Raw genomic sequence first — 17,740 nt, 5'->3', positions numbered from 1 at the left:
CAGCCGAACATATAACATGTGTTGTATTCCTTACTAAAGAACAATAGAACAATAGGAATAGCCGATTTTATAGATACTATAGACACGCTCGATCTACAGCATTATTTCATCATCAGTACGTATAGAAACTAAAACTTGTACAACTGGTGAGGTACAATGCTATACAATATCGAATAGTTCGGAAGAGGAGATTATGTCAAACTGATATGGCGTGCGTCTTTCAAACTTCTGTGTCTTGTACATCCAACTGAACATCACACAGACTAACCCTGAAATGCAGACAAATTGCTCACAACAGAGAACACGGTCAACAGCACACCAACTGCCTGCCATTCAGTCTCTCTGCCTGCCTGTCTGTCTGTCTGTCCGCCTGCCTTTCTCTGTCTATCTGCCTGCCTGTCCGCCTGTCTGCCTTTCCATCTGTCTGTCTGTGTACAAGGCACTTGGACGTGTTACCTAGACTTCGACATACATACATCAGATCTAACTACTAAAACAGTTATCTCTTCAGCACAACTATTAGCAATTCTACAGCACATTTCACTACTCGTCAACTCACTTTCGTTCCCGAGTTTCAGACATATTGAAACCGTGAACATAGTGAATCTCACCCTCTGGTGGAGGACTGGCTCCGAAAACTGTTTCTTTCTGTGGCTTTTGGTATAACCTACCAGCCAATGTGGAAATAGTTCCAACAGGGCTGTCAAATCGAGGTATTTCGTAGTGCGAAATCTCAGCATTGATGTTCACTTCGACACTCTCGGATCTTGAATGACTGCATGAATGCTCCCCAGATGATGGACACAGAGGTAGAGACCTGCACGTTGTGACATAGCACATCAAACCTCTACTGACATGCCCCCCCCCCCACACACACACACACACACACACACACAATTTTGTTGTTAGTGATATTTCTACTATTTGAAAATACCTTTGTAAAATGTTTCTGACAGCAGACGATGTTGATCCATTTCCCTCCGAATGCAGTGACGATACGCTGCTGTGCATCGGATTACCAGCCATTCCATCAGGATTCTCATTCGTTGGTGTACTGTTGAATTGTGGCCGAGCGTATCGTCGCACTCTCATCCCGTCGTTCGGCGCCGATCTATTGCCACGATGATTATGATGGCGGTGCCTACGACCAGACGAACGATGGTAATGACGGGTATGCGAATGGCCATGCCGTTTATGGAGTCTGTCTCTACTGCGGTCCGTCTTGTACTCGGGTATCGGCTTCTCGTCAATATCCGACGAACTTTCCGAACTCGAGTCATCCAACTGCTTTCTTTCTGCAGGCAACGAACGTGGTACGGATTGCTGCACGTGTTGATCGGCTGCAAACTCCATACGTTGATTTCCTAGTCTACCCTTTATACTCTCGCTGTCATTAGTGGCGTCAACAGGCGGTGAGAGTCCTTCTGGTCGTCCATGTCTGTATCCTCCAATAGGCACTTCTTCATAACCGTCTTCTTCGTCTTCATACCAAGCCTTTCCTTCAGTGAGAGATTTATCGAATGTCGGTGGTCGTTGATCTCTAGACGCCGACTTCTGAGCTTCACTGGACGACGTCTCGATAAATGGTTTGGGAACAACATCACTGTCTGCTCCATCACCTTGTGCTCGATATACACGACCGAGAGAGGCATAATTGGATGGTGAATCGGATGCCAAATCACAATCAAACGAGTTCTCGTCAAATCTTGCACGCGAATCAATGTACTCTAGGAAACAAACCATGACAAACTAATCAGCATCAACAAGGAAATCGAGACACGCAGGCACACTTTACCATCAATCGTTGGCATGACGTTACTCCACTCGTCATCCCTCAGTGAGTTGGTGGCTGCAAAGTTGGTGCATCTCCTTTGACCTGCAAACGTTTCAAATAACACAACAGCAACCGCACAACAAATTGACATTAAGTTACTCTCGGGAAACGAAACGGATCTCATCGGTCGAACTTCTCGGTGAGAGCTACCTCCAGACAGAATCGATTTCTATACACACAAAGACAAATTCCAACAAAAACGAGCCAGTAGGCGGTGGGTAGATGGACAAAGACAAGCAACCGGGTGGATGAGTGGACGAGCAAATGACTGGGTCACCAGGCAAGAATACAGACATGCAGACACGTGGGTGGCAGTCTGGCTCAATACAGACCCATTACATATTTATATTAATGACATACTGACCGAGGGAGTTGCAGCTGGTATTTCGTATGATGCCGAATTCCACGCTGTTCCCAGTTTGTGTGCAAGCTGCAGCAAATGTGCAATACAAGTAGTACATCACACAACCTTCATAACCATCTAACATACACAGACCTTGAGAACTTGCACCACACAGGAAACACACACAACAATCCCCTATTACATACACATAAAGATCTCATTTCACACACTCGGCTGATAACACAACCAATAGAATGTGTATACCATAAGGAGGTTAGCTGTACCAAATCCCGTCGCCCATGACTGACCGTTCTCATGTAGGAAAAGATAGCCAAACGTAAACGTTAGCACAATCAGTGGTATCATCACAACATAGAACCTCAGAACGATTCTTAACAAACAGAAGCACCGATGACGATACAACGTGTACAATGATTACGGACGCAGAGTGTTTAGTACATTGCCAACGAGATGATGTCCTTGTTGCGATCCTTCTTTTTACTCTTGATGATTGTATCGATAGTCACAAAGTACATAATAACAATAACCTGCCACAACACGTCACCATTAACAACCCACTTCACCACAGTGTATCACAAATGTCCACCTACAGCGACAGTCACAAACATTGGGCCACCGAATCCCCACAGAATGATGTCGTTCACATCCAGCCAACAACTGAAACGCAAAAACTTAAAGACAGTGAATACCACGAGCAACTAAGTGACATACTAAAAGTCAGTTGAATAACCATCGAATCGGATGCCACCGCAAAAACTCACGATCAACAAGGGGATTCCTAGTGGGACAACACAATGAATTTTTGTTGATAAATTATTGAATTTGTCGTCATCATTACCCCATCCAACTGCGCAATACAATGGGATTCTTGACCTGTCGCCATGACGATGCCCACTCATGTGGTGAAGACTGTAGAGGTCGACAATTAGCCATGTGAACACGGCGGTGAAGAAATAGTGCATCAGGATTGACATCGCTTTGCATGTTGCCTAGAGTCATGAGACAACATGTAGGATAACGGTGCGAAATGCACTTGAATGATGCTCAACCTCATCATCCTGACCAATTCCGACTACAAATAGAGTCTCGGATGCGATAAGAGAGATGAGAAAGTTGACGATGACAAACACACGTTCGTGGCATAATTTTCTGAACAGATACGATATGTTAATGGTTAGTTATCATGCAAGTTATGTGCAGAGATAATCGTTGTGAACCCTGGAAATGTAATGTATGCCAAACAAATGTACACACACAAACGTGTAAACACACAGACACACACATGCACGCACACACACACAGACACAAACAAATGTGTAAAAACACACACACACACACACACACACACACACACACGCACACACACGCAGACAGACAGACACACACAGACACAGACACACACACGTCTACAGTACACACAACCAGACGCCACAATCTGTAGACAGTCTACAATAATCGTGACAACCCGAACACCCAACAACGTGACACTTGTCTGTACTGAGTGCCTATTCATCACGAAATAGTAGAAAAACACTTCGTACTAAACCCTAACTTTTCACGATTAACACACATTCCTACTTTCTGTATTATCAAACTGCTCCATTACAACATCATTTCCTACATATCATCTTGTAATGAAGCTGCACAGTTTAGTAACTATAGTCTTACTGTCTAGTCTTCACTTACTTGCATTACATAAATCAATATACGTCGACATGCTTGGCTTGACATCTAACCTAGTCATCAATGTACTGCACGAGTATCACTCACGTTTGTCCCTGGAACTTTGAAACCGTATGGTGTGAGTAAATTAATCAACAAGATGCGTTCTAAAAAGTTTATTAGTTCCTTTCTCAAAGGGTTGCAATAACAGGAGTAAAGATTGACGAAGATGGCAACATGATTACAAGCACTGATAATGTACGCAAACACCCACAATCCTAGCATCAGGGTTCTTGCTACAGAGTGGCCACGCAGCGCCATGCTCCAGTAGGAGTGCGCCACGCTCAGAAATGGTAGCTAAGAGTCCAAGGTCTTACAGCGAAGGAATGTTTGAGAATTCTATAGTATTGAAACACATACAATACTATAGTTCTTAGTAAAGGTGACAACAGTCACAAATCTAGGCTCTTACAACATAACGAGGGATGATAGCCTCGTTCCAAACGTATGCACAAGCGATGATTGCAATCCCGGATGGGTTGCCTCTTCTAGTCCCGGATGCCCTTCCAGTGACTCGGAGTTCGGGAGCACCTAGAATCTACAGCACTCTACAATGTGAAGCAACACCAGTGGTCCACGTCAAGCAACGCCTGACTAGACAGACTTTCTGTAGTTTCGTCTATAAAACTTGCGCATGTGCAACCTATGAACATCGCTAAGAAGGGGTTACTGGCGATCAAAGATGCCTTGAATGTATGTCACACGCAATACCTACTACGCAAAGTCTACCTCACTTGAGATTGGCTCCAGTGCGCGTTTGCGACTGTATCCAGCAGACTGCATGCATCGTGGACCCGTCCATCCCGCCACGCTCCCAAAAATCTCTAGCAAGAATCCTGTGGTATGTTATTATAGCACTTACATGATGAGAATGAGGAAGAATATGAGAGTAGCGAGAGTGACACATATGGCTGCACTCGCAACAACGTACACTTCCAGTTCAATGCGACCGCCAGACTAGAAAATGCAATCAAGTTGTGACAGTCACCAATACGTATTACAGAAATCACACAAACACGACAATCATAACTCAGCATCTCAGCCCTTCCAATCGCAAACACACAATATAAGTCAACATACAACACATAAAATTACTAAAGTATAAGAAGTAAACTCAATCAGTGTTCTGCCCAGGATTTTCATACTGGTGGTCAGGTATCCACTGCATTAATAGGCATGGTTTATTTCAGGGGGGATATCCAGGAAAGACGTAGAGCTAACTCTCGGACAACCAAGCATTGTCACAAAACAGACAAGAAAGCACCAAACAGAAAGTATCACACTGTTGATGGTCCATGATCTGAAAGAGCAGACTGAGAAAGATGCAACAATCGTCAATAGTCAGAGAACTACGTTGCCCAGTATCACGTTTATATTACGGCATGGTTAGACGTCTGAAATCCATGCATCAGTTGCATGTTTTCGAACAGCCAGTGCTCCTGTCTAGCAAAAAACCTCAAGATGACTGGCTCTGTCACAGGGTGCCTAGTATATCACCTTGATTGCCACAACATGCAGACTGCTGTGTTGGATCTCACACCACGTTAGTGAGTGCCCTAAGCGAAAGATCATATTATAGACCGTATCATAGCAAGGAGGGTCATCGTGTCAGGGTGTGAACAAAGTGCTCACCTTTCAACAAACTGCTCAACTTTCAATGAAAACTCTAGCTAAAATATATAATGGTGGTTGTACATGCAGAGTGATGGTTGGTGTTTGTCAGTGATGGTCAGGCCTGACCACCTCCGATCACCGTGGGCACAACGTTGTACAATGTAACAAGGTAAATAGAAATAAGATTCAACAACAACACGATGTCTTGAAAAGATAACGGTGCGTACCATTAGGACAGCGAAGTTGCTGAGGTGGTTGCACTGGCAGACTGTATGTGTTGTATTACTTCTGACAAGAAAACATCCAGACGATGACCATTCTCCCTCAACACTTCCTCTGTAACACAAGATTCGTAACATTGATTTAGCAAACACAATGGAACAGAACCAATACGTGATAGCAAAACTATAGAACTAAGAATCAAATCGTCGACCTTCGATGAAAATAGATTTCCAACAATGTCTCTTTTTAAACAGACTGTATAGACAGTATAACCCAATTTGACCTAATATTGTTGCTGTCTATTAAGTAATTGAGGCGAGACCCTTCCTATGTGTACTGTACTGCATTGAGATGTGCGTGATGGTACGTACGTACGGTCTTGCGACTGACCGGAAATACGAAAATAACGTTGATTTCGAGCCAATCACAGACATGATGGTTTGTGATGTCACAATGCAGGTATAAGTGTAATAGCTGTAGGGCTCTCCAGGTTGCTGAGCGCCAGTCCCATGAAAGAATGTGCAAACAGGCTTGAGGTTCGAGAGAGATGGCTTGATGACTGTGGCCAAACATGCAACAAATGTGAGAACACGTCGAAATCTACGTTAGCACTCTCCATGTTCTCCGCGATGTCCAAACGCGCGCATCCACGTACTGCTGCATGTGAATGAAATACCACAAATTTACAGGTAAATTTCTTTGCTAGAGTATCTACGGATGGTAGAACCTACACACAACAACGTGGTTTGATCATGAGTTCTGTGTTGCACGACGCTGCATGTACGAATCGGTTTAATTTTCTGTCTACTTCAAATTTCTACATCATTGTTCCTAGCTAACACATCAAGAGAGGAATTCAAAGATGTTCACAACTGATTGCTGCACGCCACGGGACTACTACGAGAATGCAAACAAGCTGGAACTACAAACTACAAAGAAATTTACGTTAGCACTAGACGTAAACATGCACGTTCTCTGCGATGATAAATCACTGTCTCGGATCTGTCTGTTCTCACTGAGACTTGCCCCAACAATTCTTTGCATTTTTACCTAGTTAGCTATTTATTCATTATGTACTTGACTGTCAATGTATGAGTGAGCCTCAAGGAAGTCACCACCCCATCATTTCATTTATCCAAACTTATCTGGACAATTTGGCTTCCGACGAAAAGTCAGGATAATCGTGGTTGTACTGTAGACTGTCAAGTCACGAGAAAACGGTTGTAGTAAATCAATCATAAGAGGCACAGCAGACAATGACGTGTTTCCACAATAGAGTTTGTCTGCTAACGTGTTTAGTGTCGAGCAGAGTTCTTTTGTATTTGTGGGCTTCTTCGAAAGATTGCGTTGCAATGGCTTTAGGTCACAGTTTGTAATCAAGTTGCCTCATATTACATTCAACTACAGTCGTCCAATGACACCATTGTCATGTGTCTGTATTGTGGTACAGCAAGTACATTAAATTACTTGTTTCACTTCTAAATCTCTAAAGATAAAAAGGTGGATTGCATCACTGACATTGACATGCTCGTGTGAGTAATAAAGTTAGACAAACGTAATGTGCTGTGCCTTACCATTAGGACACACTCACACAGCCAGGCACAGTACAAACTTAGTTACGCGTAGCCAGACCCTTCCGCCTACATCCTGCCTCTCTCTCTCTCTCTCTCTCTCTCTCTCTCTCTCTCCCTCTCCCCCTCTCTCTATTAACAATACATCTCATCAAATACTGTAACTCACATTCCAGAGAAGTTCCAAAATGCACAAAGTGCTGTAGATCGGTTGACAGCCTACACACAGACAAACCAAACAAAATGATTACCTTTCCAAATGTCAAGTCGATTTAACCAACCTGCTGGTGAGAGAACGTCAATGTCACCGGGCTGGTCAATGCACTCGTATTAACCCCATTGGATCTAATGGCAACGGATACGATTTTTGAGTTTATATTCCATGACACATCAGTCCTACAACAGACAAACGTTAGATGCACAATAAAGTTGCATACAAGCAAACAAGATACAAACAAACAATAAGTGACAAATAGATAGAAAACTGATAAAACAAACGTCGACCATACTTGTTCACAGAGTCTCCAAATGCTCGTGGTAAGAACTCAACTAAATTGTTATATGAGGTAACTCCAACAGCAGCCGAATCTACAACCACAGAAACAATACAAAATGTATGATATTTGCTGTCAACCGTTACCGAGTAATTCATTGCCTGTATCAGTAAATATTTCGGCTGGAATGTTGACTGTGACTGGTGTGAAACCATTAGAATCGCTAGGAACGATTGCTGAGTTGGGTGGGAAAGCAACGGAACCATCCGGACGATTGGCAATGAATGAGAGATGCATCACTGTAAATTCACATTACACACACGTTATCACTGCTTGCCACAGCTGTACCACATTTTACTCCCTAGGTCACCCTCCAGTCTGTTATAATGGCAATACTCACCTAGATTGTCCTTTATCCATGTTTTCTGTGAGCCAGCCGACTTTCGGATGATATCACTAGCTGCCATAGCTGTTGACATCCCTTCTAACGACTTCATCAGTGCTGCAGCACCATCAAACAAGCCATTTTTGTTCAACCTTTGCCATTGTGAAATACCAGAAGTGAGAAGATGGCTTGTTGACTCAAGTAGCACCTTCAGTAAACGGCAACAGATCAATGAAGACAAGAATACAATGGCCCAACAGTTTTGATTACTACGATCTCACCAGTGGAACAGTCTCTCCAAGGACAGTAAGAGATGCATCGTGTTGAGCCAAAGCAGTAACATAGTCTATAAGCTTGGTGAGCATTTCGATTGCAACAGCAGCATCTCTATTTTCTTCTTCACTCTGAGCAACCTGCTGCCCGACATCTCTCAAGAGAACTACCAATTTCTCTGCTTCAGACAGCTGCAAAACTCTGCCTTGTTCAAGTTCATTTTTCTAAACACACAACAGCAAACCATTCAGTAAGACCATTTCAACCTCTTACTAGTTTGTGTTAACCTGCTGCTGGAGCTTTAGAGCCAAATCGGACATGCAGTTGAGAAAGACAGGTGACTCCCATGTGCCTTTATTGCAATTCCGAGACGCCATACCTGCAGCACAAAACAGTCAGTGAACCTGATATGTAGAATATGTTGAAGACTTAAGAGTATCTGACCTTGTTGTCCCTGTGGACATGGTACTTGAGCTGTCTTTCCTGAGCTGGTTTCAGGCCAGTAAACTAAATTAGTGACGACTGGTTGGCAAACAGCACCTACGAAAGCAAAACATAAATATATTAAGTAATAAATGCTTCTGATATAGCAATCTATGTAACAAAGACAAGCATGAGAGCAAATGTGCTCTCTTTTTAGTCTGACCAAAACATCATCAACCGACTACTAAACTGAAATGAACCAACACACATGACCACTAAACACATTATGTCCACCATCTTGAATCTCACAAACCATACATACACTCTGTTATATATAAACTGCTCAGAGAGTTTCTGACTTACTTGAAAATTGACAAGCGTCTCCTACTAGATCACCATCAGAGTCTGTCTGTAATGGATTGAATTCATATTGACAGTTATCACAGTCATCAGGAACAGCATCATGGTCAGTATCAACAGTAGCAGTGCCATCTCCTTCGTCGGTTGGACACAATAGCTACACATTACAAACAGCAGACTTTAATCCTAATTGAGACTCATTACACGAAACTGCCTAACAGTTCATGAACACTTTTAATCTCAATCAAAGTCCTACTTGTTTCCTATAAACAGTCTGTTTACTTGAAGCTAAATACAAGTTGGTGCAGAATGTGCTCAAAGTTTGTTCTGTCTATCTTGCTGATATCAGCCCACTAGTTGGTGTGCTGCGTTTTTATATTGAGAATACATGAATTAGCTTGAAGTTACTTATGATATCTAACTAACCAAACTGTTGTTTTATTTCACACTTACATGTGTTGCAATGCATGTGATCCCGTCACCCGTAAATCCTTCAGGACATACGCCACATTGAAACTTCCGATTAGAGCCACCATGCACATCAGTACATTTGACATCAGGATAGCAAGGTTTATCAGCACAAGAAGCTATGAAAAACGCATAGTCAATAATCCCAACTATAACAGTGTCTGCTCTACCTGCAATCCGTAAATCCATTGCTGCATGTTGCTCAATCTTTCCTTCAGCTATTGCTGTACTCAGAACAGAGACGACTTCATTTACTGTTGGTGACAACTGATTATGACTGCCCGAGCTTGTAACAGTAAACATAACCAGGACTACACGTCCCTCTGATTGTCTACAAACAAGCCAACTACCACACTAATCATTAGCAGTGACAGTCCCAGCTCATACTTGAATTCAGATATCGATGCTGTGTGAACTCCATGAAGACCAGCAAGTACTTTCTCTACCTACAGATACGTAATACGTAATAAAAACTTCGATTAGACTGCTAGACTCGATTCCTACATCTTGCTTGATTTGCATTGACAGAAGCTTGTGTTCTTTTGTTGTGTTATCAGTAAGAAACGACCAGAAACTGGAATCCGATAACACAAAGAAGCCACTGATGGAAATCGCCTCTATAAACGGCAAGACAAGAATCGCTCAAACTATAGAAGCAGGGATGTCAAAAGCAGCATAGACAGTGACATGCTGGAGCCATTTAGTCACAGAGCCTCATAAACATTTCAGACCAGATTGACATTAGGAAATGAAAACAATGACAATCAGAGAAAACAGGTGCTCATACAGTAAGACAGTAAGACAAACAACCAAACAAAGATAACAGACAGTCAAACAAACAGAAACAGTAAATGCATGTGGAGCAGAAAATACTTACTATGACAGCCACTGTTGTCAAGACCATGATAGCCAGGAAGACATCGATCACACTTTGTTCCCGTAACAAACTGTCGACATACACACTGCCCACTTGCATTGCATGAGGAGCCTATACTACCAACTGCATGACATCCACACAACTGACACTTCAAGTCACCCTCAGAAGAATAGGTCCCTTCCTAAAGAGTAAACAAAATTTATCTAGATATAAATCAGTCGACATTACAATATGTCAGTGACCAAACAACAGCCACCTTGCAAAGACATTTTCCTGTTGTCTGGTCACACACAGCATCCAATGATCCATCACGATTGCACAAACAAGGATGGCACGATGGGTAGCCATAAAATCCCAATGGACATTGATTTGGAAGATGGCTTTCGCAGTATGTTCCAGTGTGTGGGAATGTGCACTGGCAAGTAAGTCCCATCTTAGCTTGGTTGTTGACAATACACTGCCCATTGTTCATACACGGTCTAGATTCACAAGGAGAAACACAAGATCTTCCAAGATAGCCAGAGTCACATTTGCACGAATGCAGCTCCCATTGATCAATACACTGACTGTTGGATGGACAAGAACTAGAACTACACACACTGGCACTTGTGCAGCCAGTGGATACATGAGTTTGAGTTACAGTTACACCAACTATAAGACCATTGTTTGAAATAGTAGATTGGCCTGCTGATGTCGACAAAAGCTGGTTATTAATTGTGATCTCTCGAATGCAACCCGCAAAGTTGTCTACAACCGTTTTGGGGTGAATATGCCGTCCCCCCACATATAAATTGTTTGTAGATGACGTGGCAACACTAGGCACGGTCACTACATACCGACCAAAGTCCAAGTTCAGTGTTGTCCCTGATTGTATTGTGACTGTCACGCTATGCCACAGCCCATCATTCAGAGCAGTGCCATTATGAAGAACCAATGAATGCATCGCAGAGCTGACATTGAATGTCAAGTGCAGGTAGCCATCTTGTAATCGAAGTAGACTTCGTTTTGTTTCAAACAAAGTGGAACTTGGTTGTCTCGTACGAAAACTAATACCAAACTGGAACAGAAATACTTCTCGTTCCAGATGATAATGAATGTATCCATTGCCTGCCAGTTTAGATGAAGCCGATGGTGTCTGACAATGTTGCCCACCATACCCTGACAAACACGAGCAGTAGAAACCATTCCAAATGTCCTGGCATGTACCTGAGTTCTGACATGGATTTGTGGAGCATGACAAATCAGTGGGTGAACATCCACTTGTCACTCCAACATTCTGAGTGGCACTGGATAAGTCAAGTAATTTGTCATTGATTTTGATATTTCTCATACAGCCAGAGAATTGTGTACTAGTTGTGAGGTAGGCAAAGTCTAGCTGTTCAATTCCTCCAAAATAAAGTGCACTATCAAGGTCAAGAGAGCGCGTGGGACCACCAAGACGACCTGATGCAGAGCAAACTGGATTGAAAGATGCAATGGTGGGCAAATCAGAACCTGCAAAAGTCATAAACAGTCATTACAACTAATGTGGATTCATTCATTCTGTTGCAGTTGTGTGTGATACAAAGGTATTGACAAACAAACAGACAGACAGACAGACAGACTAACACAAACAAGAAGTAATATAGTCAACTACAAACATTAAACAAGAAAATCTTAAAATGTTCAACCCAAACACTAACACCATCATGTTACATAATAAAATTCATAACCACAGCAGAAAGTGTACCAACCTGTAGCACGTTCTACACAGTTTTCCACTGCTACCGTCAGCTCCTGGTTTTGGAGTGAAACAATTACTGTGTGCCACTCTCCATCAGCCAAAGGCAACTGACTCTGAACTGTGACTACTGCTGTGTTGCTCCCAAAACAGACACGCCCGACCAAGCGGCCGTTCACTATTTCAACAGCAATAAAATCGTACTGTGCACCATATCTCCCATTGTACAGCAACAGCCCATTCCTCTCCACAGTGGCAAACTCAAATGACATTACAAGATGCCACCGAGACGTCAATGATGGAAATGCAAGTCGTGAGCCATACTGAAAATGTGCAGACGTTTGCTCGCAATTTGGTCCATCAAACCCAGGCAAACACAAACACTCAAAGGTAATTCCCATTTTCATACTGCATGTTCCTCCATTGAGACAAGGATTTGAGTTACACAAATCACATGATGATGAAGGACAAATGATCTGACATCGATCTCCTGCAGTGCCATTCATACACAGACATTGAAATCCATTAACTAAATCAATACAGCTGCCACTATTTAAACATGGGTTTGACATACAGTCATTTAACTGTTCAACACATCCATGTGGAGTCCATGTATGAATGTAGCCACTTGGACAGTAGCAACTGAAAGACAGTGAGTGATGAATTGAATGAAATATAGTTGATGTTGCACTGACGGTATCGAGACTACTTCCTATTGTGAGGTCACTAGAGCAATCCTGAAAGTTCTGACATGGTTCTCGCAAACATAGATCAACATTAATATCGTCCAGTTTAATGCCAGCATCATTTTCGATGTCTCCCATGTATCGATCAAGGTGAGAAATAAGAACTGAACGAGGCAAGAAATCAAAGTCAGTCGTTCTAACAGCAAACAGAATGTCAATTGCATTTTCAAAATCAGTAGAATACTGGATACTATATATATTGACCATTTCTTCGGATGTTTGGATGTATTTAGCAATAGCTTTAAGAATCTGAGCGTACTGGAGTCTGACCAGAGGTTCAAGCATTGTTTCAACAACCCGAAGAATTACAGTGTCAGCAACAGTTTTATTGGACGTCTTTCGAACGATAACGTGTGTGACACCCGACACAGTTGTTACTCCATCTGAAACACTTGTATTTAGCACATACGCTCCCTCGCTGATTCCTGCCATCACTGTTATGCCTCCTGTTCTGTTGTTAAACTGGAGGAAAGGAGAAGGCAGCTTCTCAACTAACCCCTGAATTAAGATTGACGTCGAGTCTGGGTCAGTGGCCCTCACATGACCAACTTGTTGATCATGAAAAGTGCCTTCCAAAATGTTGACATGTATATAAAGAGGTTCAATTGATGGAGGATTATCATTCAAATCAAGAACTGTAACATGTACAATGGCATTTGCAAAGTGAAATCCTGCAGTCGCTTGTACTTTCAACGTAAACTCTCTGGTTACCTCAGCGTCCACATAATTAGCAAGAGTGATATAGCCCGTCTTAGGATTTATCTCAAATGTTCCCAGCTCATCTCCTGCCTGAATGCTGTATCTTATGTCCATATCACTCACTGACGAATCTCTGCTTCGTGCCATCACTTGAATCACATTAGATCCAGAACTTGCACTTTCGTAGATCTTTGCTGAATATGGCAGATTCTGAAATTCTGGTGGATTATCACTGACATCAAGAACTTCAATCACAATAGTAGTCTCTCCAGTTCTAGGTGGATCACCTGAATCAATAGCTTGGACACGAATATGATACTCTGGAATCAATTCCCGATCAAGCTGTTTTGATGTACGAATCACACCAGATGCTGCAGATATATGAAAGGCAGTTGTATTCTCAGCAAATGAATATGTCAAGTGTGACTGTGCACTCTTTTCGTCTTCATCGGTGGCTGATACTGTCAATACCATCGTGTTTGGGTCAACGTTTTCTTTCACCCTTCCTCGAGTGTGAATTTGCTCGTCCGAAAAGACAGGAGAGTTATCATTTTCATTCAACACATGGACGTCCAAATGAGTTCTAACAGTATGGGAAGGATTACCACCGTCAACAGCAACAACTATAAGTCGCATAAATGTTATTGACTCATAATCGACAGTTGTAGCTGTTGTCACTTTACCACTTGATGGATCAATAGCAAACATGTTACCCTTCTGCTCTAAACTAAATGTTATTTCACTGTTTGTTCCTTGATCATCGTCAACAGCTACCACCATAAAAACGGGAGTTCCAATATCTACATTTTCTGCAATATTTGTTTTATATGGTATTCCTTTGAAGATAGGAGGCGAATCATTTTCATCAGTGACTCTTACTTGCACTGCTGTTGTATTGGACAGCTCACCATCAGTTGCCATGACAACAAAATTATACACATCCTGCAATTCATGGTCAATACTACTAGCAACAACAATGCGACCAGTAAATTCTGCAATGGAAAATGGAATTCCTGCATCTCCCGCTGTGATTGAATACCTTAGATGTCCACCAGGTGGGAAATCTTTGTCTGTGGCAGATACATCAAGAACTGTTGTGCCAATCTGTGCTGATTCTAAGACCGATTTCCGATACTCTTTTTTGGTAAATTGTGGAAACTCATCATTGACATCAGTGAGGGTTACAACAACAGTGATCTTCCCTGTTTGTGGAGGACTTCCACCATCTTCAGCTAAAACTTCAATTTCATACGATGTGTGGCTCTCATAATCCAACTCCTTCAATGTTTTTATTTTTCCTGTTGTACTGCCGATTGTAAATGTATCCAAAACTCGAGAAGATGTGATTCGATAAGACACTTTTCCAAATGATCCTTCATCATTGTCAACAGCTGCAACAGATGTAATGTATACATGCTTGCCTGTGTTTTCAGAAATTGAAACATATGTTGTTTCGGATGGGAACCTTGGACTGTTGTCATTTACATTCTCAAGTTGAATGTCAACTGTTGTACTTGATGTAAGGGGAGGAATGCCACTATCCTGCGCTTGAATCACAAGTCTATAAAATTTCTTCTTTTCATAGTCTAACTCTTTGGACGCAAATATGTCTCCAGATGTTGAGTCAATAGACAGCCGTCCATCAGAGTTTCCACTAACTATCGAATATGAAACGTGGCTGTTGCTGCCAAGATCATCGCTAGTAGCAGTCACAGTCAAAACAACTGTTTGAACAGCAGTGTCTTCACTGACATTCCGTTTGAATAAATTTTTATCAAACTTTGGAGGTGAGTCATTGACATCAAGAATAGTTATAGTAACAGCAACTGCTGCTGATCGAGGTATTGGACCTCCATCAGATGCAATTACAGTTAATGGATATTTGTCTCTGTGTTCTCGATCCAAACTCTTTACATTAGTGATGTCTCCTGATGAGGAATGAACAGCAAATGTAGCATCATAATTCCCTGCACTTGATAAAGAATACGTTACTGTTCCATTGGATTGATAGTCGTCATCAGTTGCATAAACTGTCTTTGCCAACTTTCCAATTCTAATGTTTTCGAAAATGCTCGCCTGATAAGACAACTTCTCAAAGACTGGAGAGTTATCATTCTCATCAAGAACAGTAATAACAAGTGTTGCAGTGTCTTCTAGAACTGGAGATCCTTTGTCTCTAGCAATTAATGTAAACTCATGCCTGGGCAGCACTTCTCTATCCAAAGCTTGAGCTGTCACAATTCGTCCTGTCTGGGAATTTATTTTGAACATTGTCCCACTTCTAGTATCCTGGACGGGATTCATAGAGTAGGTAACCTCTCCAGCAAGACCAACGTCGGCATCAGTAGCAGTGACAACGCCCACCAAAGAATGTGGATCCATATTTTCCGCTATGCTGAAAGCAAAGCTCGTTTTTCTGAATTGAGGTTGATGCGCGTTGCCGCTGCGTCTGTTTCTCTTGGTCTCCCATAGCGGCTTGTCCCAACTGGTATGTGAAACCTTTCTGTTTTGTTGGTATCTCCGCATTTCTATTTCTCTTTCTAACCACAACCATTTACTTACTGAAGTTCCAGAATCAGAGAACGTGGTGTCGAGTTTCTCCCCGCCCTCACCATTGCGCCGTTCTTCGCTCGACAATCCACCATTTCTCAGACCCGACTCCTTCATCCAGTTACTAGGCAACTCAATTGTCCTCACACGCTCACTTGCCGCCACCCGCTTCAATGTCTTTCCTCCCGCCTCCTGCGCTTTGCCTGTCCGAAGTTGCCCTTGCAACAGAAAACAACTCGTCTCCCCCGTCGTTTCATCTGTTAGTTGTAGCCGCAAAGCTGCGTCTCGCACACTCCGACATGCCCACCAAACTCGCACACGCGAGACGACTGTCCCGCTAGTTGCCCGCAAACGGCCATTAGACGGCGAGACATACAAGCAGCTCCGATTTCCTACAACACGAGCTTCATACCTAGTCCACACCACGCCGCCTCGACGAGCGACGGTCGCCAAAACAGAGCCCACGTCAATTACGCCCATCAAATGGCGAGGCTTCGTTTTCAGCCTTTCCAGAGAAGACGAAACGTCCACGTCGCACAACGCACACTTACCGACATGCATGGAACATCTAGCTACCGGCGTGTCTAACGAAATCGCTCCAAACGACGAGATTGAGCAAAGCAACACAAGATGAAAGAAACACAGCTGCAAACTTCCCGCCATCATCACAACACTGTCACTCAGTGACGTCTTACGCAACAGTTTCCCTTCAGCTCTTCTCTTCTCTTCCTTATTATTCAACACTACGCGAAACAAACTCGGTGGACGGTTGTTCGATGTCGAGTAACGTCACTTGTCTGCATAACCGCACTAAACGGATTCCTCGCAGGAAGCGCCAATTGCGCTTAAATTCGTCACGTGCAGACGACACAGCGCGTAGGCGGGAAGCTACACTTCGTACACGTGGCCAATGTGCAAAGCGCGTGCATAAATTGACCGCAAAGAAAAACAATAATAACGCAGCCAAAACAAATCGAATGCCAACACTTGCATGTCCGCGCCCCGCTGCAGCTTCTCGCCCGTTTCTTCGCCTTAAACAGTGCGAGTCTCAACTATTATCAATAACTCTAATTAATTAATTAATATATATGTACGTATGTGTGTGTGTGTGTGTGTGTGTGTGTGTGTGTGTGTGTGTGTGTGTGTGTGTGTGTGTGTGTGTGTGTGTGTGTGTGTGTGTGTGTGTGTGTGTACTCTAGACGTACATGTATGTATGTATGTGCTGTGCAAATTTAGATGCTAGTGCGTGGTCATTCATCACCGAATGACAACCAATATGCGTTCGGTGTACAGTACAGTACAAATTGAGGCGTCCGAAATTGATACCAACACAACTTCATTATTCAAATTTGACTGCAGATGTACAACACGTTGTTATGCTGAGGTTTGCTGTCTGCGTGTGTCTGGTGGAGTGTTTG

The 17,740-nt window shown here is 42.8% G+C and overlaps 1 protein-coding gene across 1 annotated transcript; it reads right to left on the bottom strand.

The window, feature by feature from the left end:
- Positions 1-3: 3 nt before the first annotated feature.
- LOC134185933 (cadherin EGF LAG seven-pass G-type receptor 1-like) lies at positions 4-17,156 on the bottom strand. Its single transcript, XM_062653821.1, has 31 exons — positions 12,341-17,156; positions 10,864-12,101; positions 10,608-10,788; positions 10,235-10,347; positions 10,118-10,176; positions 9,901-10,061; positions 9,716-9,849; positions 9,266-9,419; positions 8,924-9,019; positions 8,767-8,858; positions 8,488-8,703; positions 8,222-8,414; positions 7,983-8,120; positions 7,837-7,915; positions 7,609-7,723; positions 7,497-7,546; positions 5,762-5,870; positions 4,783-4,877; positions 3,248-3,347; positions 3,037-3,187; positions 2,910-2,976; positions 2,789-2,855; positions 2,637-2,725; positions 2,442-2,568; positions 2,331-2,372; positions 2,199-2,264; positions 1,934-2,003; positions 1,796-1,876; positions 935-1,727; positions 560-817; positions 4-269 (listed from the first exon to the last, which is right to left on the bottom strand). The coding sequence occupies exons 1-31, from the start codon at positions 16,986-16,988 to the stop codon at positions 221-223; spliced, it is 9,831 nt and encodes a 3,276-aa protein (XP_062509805.1). The 5' UTR covers positions 16,989-17,156; the 3' UTR covers positions 4-220.
- Positions 17,157-17,740: the final 584 nt, after the last annotated feature.

This window comes from Corticium candelabrum, chromosome 10 (assembly GCF_963422355.1).
Source record: "Corticium candelabrum chromosome 10, ooCorCand1.1, whole genome shotgun sequence".
Taxonomy (NCBI): Eukaryota; Metazoa; Porifera; class Homoscleromorpha; order Homosclerophorida; family Plakinidae; genus Corticium; species Corticium candelabrum.
The sequence above is the reverse complement of the archived record's forward strand: the minus strand, read 5'-3'. Positions and strand labels throughout refer to the sequence as shown.

Coding starts and splice junctions, on each gene's coding strand:
- LOC134185933 (XM_062653821.1), bottom strand. CDS start 16,988: ATGATGGCGGGAAGTTTGCAGCTGTGTTTCTTTCATCTTGTGTTGCTT. Junction 2,977..3,036: donor GTATTGCGCAGTTGGATGGG/GTAATGATGACG, acceptor TTGTCCCACTAG/GAATCCCCTTGTTGATCGTG. Junction 1,728..1,795: donor CGTCATGCCAACGATTGATG/GTAAAGTGTGCC, acceptor TTTGTTTCCTAG/AGTACATTGATTCGCGTGCA.